Consider the following 12,241-nt stretch of genomic DNA (forward strand, 5'->3'; position numbering starts at 1 on the left):
CACTGGTGCAGGGCTTGGCCAGTAGGCTGAGCCTTATTGGTAGAAAAAGACAATTCTTCCCTTGGGGCAGTTGATACCTCAAGCCCTCCATGGCTTGGAGAGATCTCAGCTTCATTCACCTCCTCAGTCAAGGACCACTAAGCAAGATGCGTGTGCAGAAGCCCACATGGTGGCCCTAGTTGGAACAGCAATAGCAAAAACCCAAAATCACTGCCCTCCTGCTCTAGGCAAAATCTCAGCCACCAAGTAACAGAATCTGCTGAATCTTGCCTGAAACTCGTATTTTAGTGCTACTAAAGTGTGGAAGTCTTTATTACCACACTGCAAGATTAAGTACAGAAATTGAAAGTGTTTAGAAACTTTTATAGCAATCTGATCTTGGTGCTATATTTTTATTGTATTTATAAAACTACCAACCTGCAAAGGATTAGAATTTTTAAAGCTCATTCTTTACCAAGAATAGTTTAAAAAGCACTGTTTGACAATGATGTTTCAAAAGGAAAAAGCTACTTTATTACCTGCTTTAAAAAGGATCTGTGGTGTGTCCTTCCATATAGTACAAAGAAGAGCACATCATTTCAATTTGCTTGTAAAGACATACAGGAGGAATGGTCCCAAATGCACTACTAATCTAACTGGTCTCACAAGCAGATTGGAGCACTTCATTGTTACCCTGTGAAATACACACCAAATGGAAAAATTAATTTTACTTACTTAACCATTTGCTGATAGATGAGTTAACCATAGATCAGATATACTCCAGGGCTGAGTCTTCTTTTAATGTTTATGGCTAAAGGTAGCTTTTCATAAGAGATGTAAATATTTGTCTGTTCTACTTACCCACAATGATACCAACATGTTACAACAAACACCATTTTCACCAGGCATCCCCTCATCTCTGCCTCTTTTTATTTAAGGGAGTCACAGATGTGCCTACTAGGAATCACATTACACTGAAACTTCCACCACACCCAAGCAGCTTTTCTGGTCCTCTCCTTTGTCATCAGTCTGTACCAGCTGCTTCTCCTCACCTTGCCCTGGGGTTCTTTCCATGAATCTCTTAGTCCAGCAGAAAAGCCAGCACCCAAAGGAAGTCCAGGTACGTGCTGGGCAGCGGACGAAGCCATGACCTGACATCTACTTGAAGCAGTTCCCAAGTTGTTTCCCAGAGTCTGTCTTTGGGGATGGCAGCGATGACAAGAAATGGGGCCAGGAGTGTCTCAGCCATTTGTGTTTGGCCCAGTAAGTTTGCTGACAAATGATAAGGCACAATGGGGTAAAGTCAGAAACCATCCTTAAAGCATTCCAGTGTCACTGATTGGTGCCTCATGCACCTTTTCAAACTTGTGAACAAGCAAAACAAAATCATGATTGCTGACACCTTCATGTTTCTGTTTTAAGTTTATACTCGTGTGGAAATGGGTTTAACAACCCATCTAGACTACGATGAAAATACTTAAAACATGTACTTCTTTATTCAAGGATATTCTCTCGACTAAACTTCCCAAGAATCATTACAAATAAGTGAGTGACTGTCACTAGTCTGGTGGCAGCAAAATGACTTAACAATCTAAGACCTGATGGTACTGACTATAAGGATCAATACGTCAATTAAATACAGAAATTTGATTTTTTTAAACAGAACAAGACACCAGCTAGGATTATAACTTTAGCATTCTACAGCAGTCTGCTCACACAGCCCTCCTCCATGCTGGCTCTTGGTCCACACTGTTCCCACATGGAGCTCGAGTCTCCTCCAACACATTCCATGAGCTTCAAGTGCAGAGACATGGTGTACACTTCGGGCTGTTCTACAGACCACTCCAGACCATAGGTGGCTGAATACGTGAGTGAGTGTTTTTCTGTCCACTTATAAACCATGTTGATATTAAGCATAAATATAATCCAAATGAGCTTTCATTTTCTTGGCCTAAAGGAATATGATGGGATTAAAACAAAAGTGAATTAAGCAAAGATCCACTATTCTGAACAAATAACATAGAAGTGATTGAACAATTTGGACCCACTAAATTTTGTGTGTAGCTGTAAAATGGACATTGTGATAAAAATAGGATTTGAGGGAAAATAAATAGCTAATTTGTCAATTAAATAATTAAAACTTTAAAAAAGTGAATGGCTATAGAGAAAAGTATACCCACATATAGTCAATAAGTTAATTAAATAATGTTCAACTATGACAAGCAACCCTATAGACAGTTAAAGTTTCAGATCCATGAAAATACATATGATATATATATATTTTTTCTTTGTTTTACACATTAACTGGTCTTATTAAGCAGTGTGAAAAACACTCTTGCAAACAGAATCATACAGCTTTGGGAATTTGCTATTTAAGAGAAAATTATTGCTAATTCTGGAATTAGTCATCCCTTTATTCATGCTTGTATATATTTTCACATATTGGGTTAGTCATCAGTTTAAAACAGTTACATACTTTGATGTGGAATTCTAACATTTCCAGAGCATTCAAAAAAGTCAGCTTGGACAGAATTAAAATTGTCTTTCTTTGGTCTCACTAAAATAGGAGAAACTCATCTGATTGAGAATAACAAATATTTCCATCCAATACCCATTTGCAGAAAAGTCCTGGGAAAATTAATGTTAATGCCCCCTGATCCGGGCTGCTCTTCTCTCTTGGAGGTTGAGCCCATCCTCCACCAGCTTAGTCTGGAGGTCTCCTGTCCCCTAGAGAGGGCCCTGGGGACCCTTTCACCTGACTCTCCCTTGGGTGGAAATAACTTTGGTTCAAGACCATGAAGACATTCGAGAAATTCAAGTCACCAGGGTGGCTCTGAATTAATAGTTTCTTGGGGACTTTTCAATGATAATATTCTAAGTTGAACCCAGAAGCCACCCATAGTTATCGTTTTACTTTGGAGATAAAACACGATTTTCCTGATCCATTTGGTCACCTAACTCCCTCTTAGGTTGTACTTCTCCACTGAGATCTTTGAAGCCCAGAGGAAATACTCAGATTAGAAGAGTATGATGAAAAGATAGCATGAAAAGGAAAAGGAATCCAGGTACCAGGTAGGGAATTAAAGTTGCCTGCTTTGAAAAAAAGTCAGTCTTGGAGAGTTTAAAAAGTTCTGAGGGTGGATGGTGGTGAGGGTCACACAACAATGTGAATATGCTTAATGTCACTGTCACTTAAAAATTGTTAAGGCCGGGCGCAGTGGCTCACACCTGTAACCGCAGCATTTTGGGATGCCGAGGCGGGCAGATCGCCCAGGGTCAGGAGTTCAGATCAGCCTGGCTAAATGGTGAAACCCCGTTTCTACTAAAAATACAAAAAATTAGTCGAGCGTAGTGGCGGGCACCTGTCATCCCAGCTACTCGGGAGGCTGAGGCACGCAGCCTCACCTGAACCCGGGAGGTGGAGGTTGCAGTGAGCCGAGATTGTGCCATTGCACTCCAGCCTGAGCAAAAAGAGTGAAACTCCGTCTCAAAAAAAAAACTGTTAAAATATAAACTATATGTTATGTATATTTTACCACAGTAAAAGTCAGCCTTGTACTAATATTCATACAACCCCTCAGTATGGACACGTAAGGCCGAAATTTAAGAGAGAAACTTATCCTAAAATAAAAAACCAACAAGGGCTTTATGTTTCTATTTTTGCTACAGTTCTCTCACCATTTAAAACATATACGATTAGAAAGACATTTAAATGTTGGCATCACACAGGAAGCTCACCTCAAGTTTATTGTTGACATTTAAAAGTGGTGCTAATTTATATGCAGCTCCTTCTGGCTACTTAATTTGTTATATTCATTATACAATTGAATAAAAACAAACAAAACAAAACAAAACAACACCTCATACCTCCTCCCTAAAAACCTGTTTTGACATCTTCCCAAAATTTAGCAACTATCTAAATGTCCTCTTACTTTTTACTTTCGCTGGATTGAAACCTTTTTCACAACTTGGTTCTCTAAAGAATTCTTGCCCCCCGCCCACAACACAACATGATAGGTTGAGTGAGGTCACAGAGCCATAGGCTGCCAATCCTGGTGAAAAAAATTTTCCTTTCAGTCCTGGATTTATGTGGAAGTAATTACATCAGTAAGGAGATCCAAGGTGAGTGGTAATACACAAATGCCAGGTACACTTCTGGACAGCTCAAGTGGAGCCAAAACTTCAGAGCAACAATTCTATAAGTATCAGCCACAGCAGCCCATGGCAGGCCATCACCAGAAGGGGTAGCGTTCATGCTTTCTTGGTTACAGTAACACATCAGGGGGATATCTTCTAACACTGTCAGTTAAATGACAGGAGTTATGCAAAACCATAGATGTTTCCAAACAGGCAGGGACTGTAGAGGTCAATGAAGAACTCTTGTTTGTGTGGCTGAGCTCATTAATCTTCAACCAGAAAACAAAATGACAGTGGGAACAAGCTACCGTCAGACATGGTTCACGTAGCACGCAAGACTGATCATCTCCGTTGCAAAAGAATATGAATGTAAATTTCAGACATGACAGCATTTGACACACTCCCTTTTAATTTACTGCAGAAATAATATGAACATCTGGGAAAATGTTAGTGCTAAATATCTTGTGAAGTAAGCCATTCTTAGAAAGGGATTTGTGACTTTGAAGTAATATATAATTAGCAAGATTTTAAAAATTATTCTTATGTACTGAAACTCAAAACAGACCAGCCTCTTTCTTGTCAAAATGGCTGGCAAGCAGGCCGTTTCGGCATCAGGCAAGTGGCTGGATGGTATTCGAAAATGGTATTACGATGCTGCAGGATTCAATAAACTGGGGTTAATGCGAGATGATACAATATACGAGGATGAAGACGTAAAAGAAGCCACAAGAAGCCTTCCTGAGAATCTTTATAATGACAGGATGTTTCGCATTAAGAGGGCACTGGACCTGACCATGAAGCATCAGATCTTGCCTAAAGAGCAGTGGACCAAATATGAAGAGGAAAATTTCTACCTTGAACCATATCTGAAAGAGGTTATTCGGGAAAGAAAAGAAAGAGAAGAATGGGCAAAGAAATAATCATGTAGTTGAAGTCTGTGGATGCAGCTGTTATGAAGATGGTTAAACTTGAAACAAACAATTTTAAGAATTATTTGGTCTGCAGATGTTTTACTTTAAATAAAAGTCTATTGTAATGGCTGGAAAAAAAAAACAGACTAGCAAAGTACCTCCAAAATAAAAATTATTAAACTAGAAAAGTATTTCCAAAATAAAGACGACCAAAAACTAGCCTGAGAATACTAGTTTTCTGTTGCTATAACACATTATCACAGACTTAGTGGCTTAAACACAAATCTATTATCTTACGGTTCTGCAGATTAGAGGTCCAACACAGGCTTCACTGGGCTAAAATCAAGGTGTTGGCAGGGCTGTGTTCCTTCTGGAGGCTAGGGGGAAGTTTCTGTTTCCTTTCCAGTCTCAATTCTACAGGCTGCCTGCACTCCCTGGCTTATGGCCCCTTCCTCCATCTTCAAAGCCAGCAATGGTGCATCTCTCTCTAACTGTTCTTCCAGATTTCACATTTCCCTCTGACTCTGGCACTCTTCCAATTCCCCCTTCCACTTTTAAGGACCATTCTGATTACACTGCGCCCACCTGGAGAATCCAGAAAAATCTCCCTATTTCAGCATCAGTGGATTAGCACCTCAGTTCCACCTGCAACCTTAATTCTCCTTTCCCATTTAACCCATTTAGCCCTTTACAGGCTCTGAGGATTCAGACACAGACATCTTTGGGGAGCATGGGGCATTATTCTGCCTGCCATAATGAGATTCCACACATTAAATACACATTAAATGTACCACAGTTTAATATTTTTGTGACAGTTCAATAACTGTCATTTGCTTTAATCTACAGAATTTTTAAAAATCTAAATAAAACTATTAAGCTGGCCAGATAAAACAGTAACAAAAAAATGTAAAGAGATATAAAACAAACTGTACAATATTACAAAGTAGTGGTTATTTCTCTGTATGTCTATGTGTGTATATGTATATATAAAACTATACACAGATACATGTGTGTATATAAACATACATATGTATATATACACACATCTACTTAATCAAATGGTTATCAAAAATTAATATACAACAAAGATTCCTGGGAAGGTAATGCTTATATAAAATAAGGCCATGTTTCTAAAAATACCCCAAATTAGTCCAAGATAAGATTTTTAATGAAGAACATAAAGGTTAAAGAAATTCTTTCTCAACAGGTTAGCCGTTTTTCCCTACTTGTTTTCTTCTTGCTTTTTCCTGTTGTTGTCCATATTAAACTTCTTTGTGCTCTTAAAGGCCCGCCATCACGTGAAGTGGCCACACCTCTTATGGACAAAGTCAAACCACCAACACCCAAATATATCAGTGCAGCTGCTTCAGAGAAATCACTGAAAAATAAAGAAAAACCATCCATGCATGGCTGCATCCAGTGTACCTGTAATCCTGGAGAAAAGGTCCTAATTCCTTCCATGCTGAAATGCTAGCTTTGGTTTCAGAGAGATACTTTACTTGCAACTGTGACCACTGTCACTGGTGAGCACTGCTGTTCAGCCCCCAGCGGACTTAAAAGACTGGAATGTGGTAGTTGCGGTCGTTCTCGGTCAGCAGGGAGATCTCCGGCCAGTCCCTGAGAGGCTCCTCTGGGTAGCAGACTTCAAAGTCTCTGGAGTTAAACTTGAACAGCCTGAACACTTTTATCTTTACTTCAAGGGAGTATCCAAGTATAAACATATCAATCTGTGGATGAGATGAAAGACAGGTAACAGATACACACTTGCAAATTCCTGCCTCCCACCACGGTGGGGGGAAGTGTTCCTCTGCAGTTTATGAAATAATCTGCTTGTTGACAGACCCACCCATACACCACTGAGTGGGCACAGAGTTCAGAACAAATGCTCATTGTGTGGAAGGAAGGGGACAAGCATAGGAACAACTCTGTAGACTAGCATGTAAAAATCACAGGAAAAAGCTACTTGAAAAAAAATTAGTGAAAAAATAAAAGAACACTCACGATAAAACTACATTATTTTCCAATCAATTTTATATCATTTTATAGCCATTTGTTTAAAAATGTCAGATAATTTTGTTCACCCTCTAGGAAAGCAAAACAAAAAAGAAACTCTTTTCTAGAGGGATAAAAGCATTTTCTGGCTTTAAAAAGTTTCAATTAATTTATATTTATCTGCAATGAGTAACCAAATGCTTTCCCAAAATTATCTCATTTTCTAACTGGACTTTTTCCTGGTGAACGTCTATGTGAGAGAACCTGTTGGCATCTGGGAAGCAGTGTGAGAGGTCAGAAAGGGCCCCAGAATTGGTGCTCTCTGGCCAGAGGTCTGATGAGACACAAAGCAGCCAGCACAGAACAATGAATTTATTAGTCTTTTTTCCTCATTTGAGGGGCGATAATATCAATAAACCACCTCTGTGCAGTTGCTTATATCACCACTGAAAAGTCAACCCCAGACACCTCTGTGTTCAAATAGTGCCACAGCATCCTTAATCAAATACAAGCAGTTCTTCCTCCCCGGTTACCTGCTCTAGTCCACACGTGTCGCCTACAGAATTCAGGTGATTCATCATGAAGCTCAAAGGATCAGAGGATGTCTCCCTGGAAAACAGGAGTCTAAAAAGACTGGGAATGGCCTTTTTAGTCTTCATTTGTTCATAAACTTCAGTGACTTGATACAGCATGATGAACTTTAAAGCTTCATAAAGTTTATATTCCAGAATGGCATCTGAAAAAAGGGTGTTGCACATACTTCCTCTCTTGTGATAATCTCTAATTCCATTAAATTCAGTCCACTAAAAACATAGATGTAAAAGTGAAATTCAGAAGGATAAAGGTGAAGACATATACCATTCCATAACTTTTAATGTATTTATAAAATAAACCAAAGATTAATAGAAAAAAGTGGAACTTTAACTCTTCACTTTTTATCTTTTGGCACTGTTTGATGTTTTTTTAACCATAAAAGTATACTGCAGTAGACTGAACATGTCTCCCCCAACTTCCTATGTTGAAGCCCTAATCCCAAGGTGATGGTATTAGAGGGTGTGTCCTTTGGGAGGTGATTAGGTCCTGACGGTGGAGCCCTCATGAATGGACTTGGTACTCTTATAAGAAGAGGCCAAAGAGCTAGCTAGTTCTCCTTCCACTATGTGAAGACACACCAAGAAGACAGCTGTCTATAAAACAGGAAGAGGGCTCTCACCAAAAACCCCACTGTGCTGGCACCCCGATCTCTGACTTCCAATCTCCAGAACTGTGAAAAATCAATGTTTATGGGTTAAGCCACCCAATTTATGGTATTTTGTTATAGAAGCCTAAGCTGACCATAAAATGTTTACAATAAGAAATTAGTTTAGATAAAATATTTTTTTCAAAAAGTATCACCTACTAGGTAAAATACAAAGCAAGTCAGTTTTCCAAAACTGCTTAGGACGGATGGGTTATACAAAGGATATTCCAGAGAATAGTGCTAGCGTGCTTTAACATTCACTGTGGATTCTGCACAGTTTAAGCACTCTGTGTATTACATCATTGACTCCTCACAATAATGGTACAGGATATACACTATTGATGTTTCTCTTTAATACATAAGAAAACTATGGACCAGAAAGGTTATTTCCCAAGGTAATCCAGCTAGTGGTAGGCTCAGGATTCATTTTGATCATCCAAAATCTGTGTCATTATTGAAAGACAGGAAGTCTTAGTCAAATTATTACATCTGTGCCATTACCAAGTTATGAATGGGGTGCATTCCAGAAGAGCATTTCTGAGCACCTTGCCTGGAACTTGCACCACATTTTTCTGGGGAAACGAAGGTACATGATTGGTAAGGTTTGCAGGCCAGCCCATAGAAGCCCCCGACCCTACAGGGCCTAATTATCATGTAGAACAATGTTGCTCTCATTCACTTCTTGAAGGAGAAGGAAGAATAAGGAGGGAAATCATCAGTTACTAGAAGCAGTTCTGCTTGCAGTTCTTACTTTCCTAACATAAAGCAATGTCCCTGACATCAGAGAAAACTGGCCCTATCTGGGATATGTGCTTTTATTCCTTGTCTTTTTATTTCCCCCGCAAACACTCACCTGTGTTTTCAGTAATTCCACACATTTCCGTAATTTTCCAAACACATTCGAACCTGTATACTTCTCAGGACCAAAACTGTATTGCTGAATCCAATTACAACCTTGTGAAAACAGCAGTTTTTCAGGAAGCTTGAAAAGGAAGTAGATGCCAACTATGATTACCATATGAATGTTTATTACACACAATTTGGTGTATAGCACAGCACACAACCTTATCTTTTTTTTTTTTTTCCGAGATGGAATCTCACTCTGTTGCCCAGGCTGGAGTGCAGTGGCGCAATCTCGGCTCACTGCAACCTCCACCTCCCAGGTTCAAGCGATTCTGCTGCCTCAGCCTCCTGAGTAGCTAGGACTACAGGCATGAGCCACCACACCCAGCTAATTTTTTGTATTTTTAGTAGAGATGGGGTTGCACCATGTTGGTCAGGCTGGTCTCGAACTCCTGACCTCAAGCAATCTGCCCACCCTGGCTTCCCAAAGTGCTGGGATTACAGCTGTGAGCCACAGCACCCGGCTCAACCTTACCTCATTTAGCAATCTTTATTTTAAAAGACTATAGCAACAGTAAGTATATTGCCTTCTTTTATATTTGTGCCTAGGTCTCTAGGCACACATTCTTACAATTTCCCAAGTGATGAAAACATAGAATTGTGTCCATAGAAACAATCTTTTTTGTTAAAATAGTTACCAAATTTACTATATGTAGCCCTTTAGAAATTATTTTTAACCAAATGATGTTAGGGCAGTATATTACATCAGGGAACAGGTGGATTTTAGAATGATGCACTCTATGGTTCAAACCTGGCTGTCACTTACCAGCTGAGAGATTACTTAACCAGCATGGATTACTTAACTTTTCAGCCTCATCCTCCATTGTAACATACCAATAATACAGTGCATTTTATAAGACTCTTGTTAGGATTAAATAAGATTATGGTGTATGTAAGAATCTAATCCATCATAGGGATCCAATACATTTTCCCATCCTACTCAGTTTGTTGAGCCTGGGAATCTCCGTTGTGGTTGTTTTGTTTTGTTTTCTTTTTTAAACACAAGATCTCACTTAATATGGTTTGACTGTGTCCCCACCCAAATCTCATCTTGAATTCCCATGTGTTGTGGGAGGGACCTGGTGGGAGGTAATTGAATCCTGGGGGCAAGTCTTTTTCCTGTGCTGGTCTCATGATAGTCAATAAGTCTCACAAGATCTGATGGGTTTGTTTGTTTGTTTTGTTTTTTTTTTTTATTATTATACTTTAGGTTTTAGGGTACATGTGCACAATGTGCAGGTTTGTTACATATGTATCCATGTGCCATGTTGTTCTGCTGCACCCATTAACTCGTCATTTAGCATTAGGTGTATCTCCTAATGCTGTCCCTCCCCCCTCCCCCACCCCACAACAATCCCTGGAGTGTGATGTTCCCCTCCCTGTGTCCATGAGTTCTCACTGTTCATGGTTTTAAAAAGAGGAGTTCCCATGCACAGGCTCTCTCTTTTTGCCTGCCACCATCCACATAAAATGTGACTTGCTCCTCTGACTTCTGCCATGATTGTGAGGCTTCCCCAGCCACATGGAACTGTCCCGAAGTCCAGTTAAACCTCTTTCTTTTGTAAATTGCTCAGTCTCAGGTATGTCTTTATCAGCAGCGTGAACACAGACTAATAGAGTAAACTGGTACCAGGACTGGGGTGCTGCTGAAAAGATACCCAAAAACATGAAAGCGACTTTGGAATTGGGTAACAAGCAGAGGTTGGAACAATTTGGAGGGCTCAGAAGAGGACAGGAAAATGTGGGAAAGTTTGGAACTCCCTAGAGACTTGTTGAATGGCTTTGACCAAAATGCTGATAATGATATGGATAATGAAATCCAGGCTGAGGTAGTCTCAGGTGGAGATGAGGAACTTGGAAACTGGAGCAAAGGTGACTCTTGTTATGTTTCAGCCAAGAGATTGGTGGCATTTTGCCCCTGCCCTAGAGATTTATGGAACTCTGAACTTGAGAGAGATGATTTAGAGTATCTGGTGGAAGAAATTTCTAAGCAGCAAAGCATTCAGAAGTGACTGGATGCTGTTAAAGGCATTCAGTTTTGAAAAAGAAACAGAGCATAAAAGTTTAGAAAATTTGCAGCCTGACAATGCGATGGGAAAGAAAATCTCATTTTCTGAGGAGAAATTCAAGCTGGCTGCAGATATCTGCATAACTAATGAGAAGCCAAATGTTAATCACCAAGACAATGAGGAAAATGTCTCTAGGACACGTCAGAAACTTCAGAAACTTTAACGGCAGCACCGCCCCCCACCCATTACAGGCCCAGAGACCTAGGAACAAAAAACAGTTCCATGGTCCAGGCCCAGGGTCCCTCTGCAGTGTACAGTCTGGGGACTTGGTGCTCTGCATCCCAGCCACTCCAGCCATGACTAAAAGGGGCCAAGCAAGGTATAGCTAGGGCCATGCCTTCAGAGGGTGCAAGCCCCAAGCCTTGACAGCTTCCACATGGTGTTGGGCCTGTGGGTACACAGAAGTCAAGAACTGAGGGTTGGAAACCTCCAGCCAGGTTTCAGGGGATGTATAGAAATGCCTTGATGTCCAGGCAGAAGTTTGCTGTAGGGGCAGGGCACTCATGGAGAACCTCTGCTAGGGCAGTGTGAAAGGGAAATGTGGGGTAGGAGCCCCCACACAGAGTCCCCAGCGCCACTGGGGTGCTGCCTAGTAGAGCTGTGAGAAGAGGGCCACCGTCCCCCAGCCCCCAGAATGGTAGATCCACCAACACCTTGCACCATGCACCTGGAAAAGCCACAGGCACTTGACACTAGCCCGTGAAAGCAGCCAGGAGGGAGGCTGTACCCTGCAAAGTCACAGGGGCGGAGCTGCCCAAGACCATGGGAACCCACCTCTTGCACTGGTGTGACCTGGATATGAGACAGAATCAAAGGAGATCATTTTGGAGCTTTAAGATTTGACTGCCCCGTGGATTTTGGACTTGCATGGCCTGTAGTCCCTTTGCTTTGGCCAATTTCTCCCATTTGGAATGGCTGTATTTACCTAGTATCCCCACTGTATCTAGGAAGTAACTAAACTGCTTTTGATTACAGGCTCATAGGTAGAAGGGACTTGCCTTGTTTTGGAT

At 40.7% G+C, this 12,241-nt stretch overlaps 2 protein-coding genes across 4 annotated transcripts in view; one reads left to right on the top strand and one right to left on the bottom strand.

Annotated features, from left to right (window-relative positions):
• Positions 1 to 490: 490 nt before the first annotated feature.
• Positions 491 to 12,241, bottom strand: part of OTULINL (OTU deubiquitinase with linear linkage specificity like) — a 34,556-nt gene continuing 22,805 nt past the window's right edge. Inside the window, exons 6-9 of one of the 3 annotated variants that reach the window (XR_008651665.2) lie at positions 9,113 to 9,241; positions 7,553 to 7,822; positions 6,453 to 6,754; positions 491 to 1,930 (exon numbers count right to left, since the gene is read on the bottom strand). Coding sequence is in view for 1 of the 3 variants with exons in the window: in XM_055246043.2 (XP_055102018.1) it covers positions 6,581 to 6,754; positions 7,553 to 7,822; positions 9,113 to 9,241 (573 nt within the window). In the remaining 2 variants the exon portion in view is untranslated. Of the gene's footprint in view, positions 1,931 to 5,802; positions 6,755 to 7,552; positions 7,823 to 9,112; positions 9,242 to 12,241 lie in introns of those variants that run through there. The other 2 variants (XR_008651666.2, XM_055246043.2) reach the window with 2 other exon arrangements.
• Positions 4,692 to 5,169, top strand: LOC129464684 (cytochrome b-c1 complex subunit 7-like). Its single transcript, XM_055246044.2, has one exon. It carries the CDS (start codon positions 4,701 to 4,703, stop codon positions 5,034 to 5,036), a length of 336 nt encoding a protein of 111 aa, XP_055102019.1. The 5' UTR covers positions 4,692 to 4,700; the 3' UTR covers positions 5,037 to 5,169.

This window comes from Symphalangus syndactylus, chromosome 16, assembly GCF_028878055.3.
Source record: "Symphalangus syndactylus isolate Jambi chromosome 16, NHGRI_mSymSyn1-v2.1_pri, whole genome shotgun sequence".
Lineage (NCBI taxonomy): Eukaryota > Metazoa > Chordata > Mammalia > Primates > Hylobatidae > Symphalangus > Symphalangus syndactylus.

Coding starts and splice junctions, on each gene's coding strand:
- LOC129464684 (XM_055246044.2), top strand. CDS start 4,701: ATGGCTGGCAAGCAGGCCGTTTCGGCATCAGGCAAGTGGCTGGATGGT.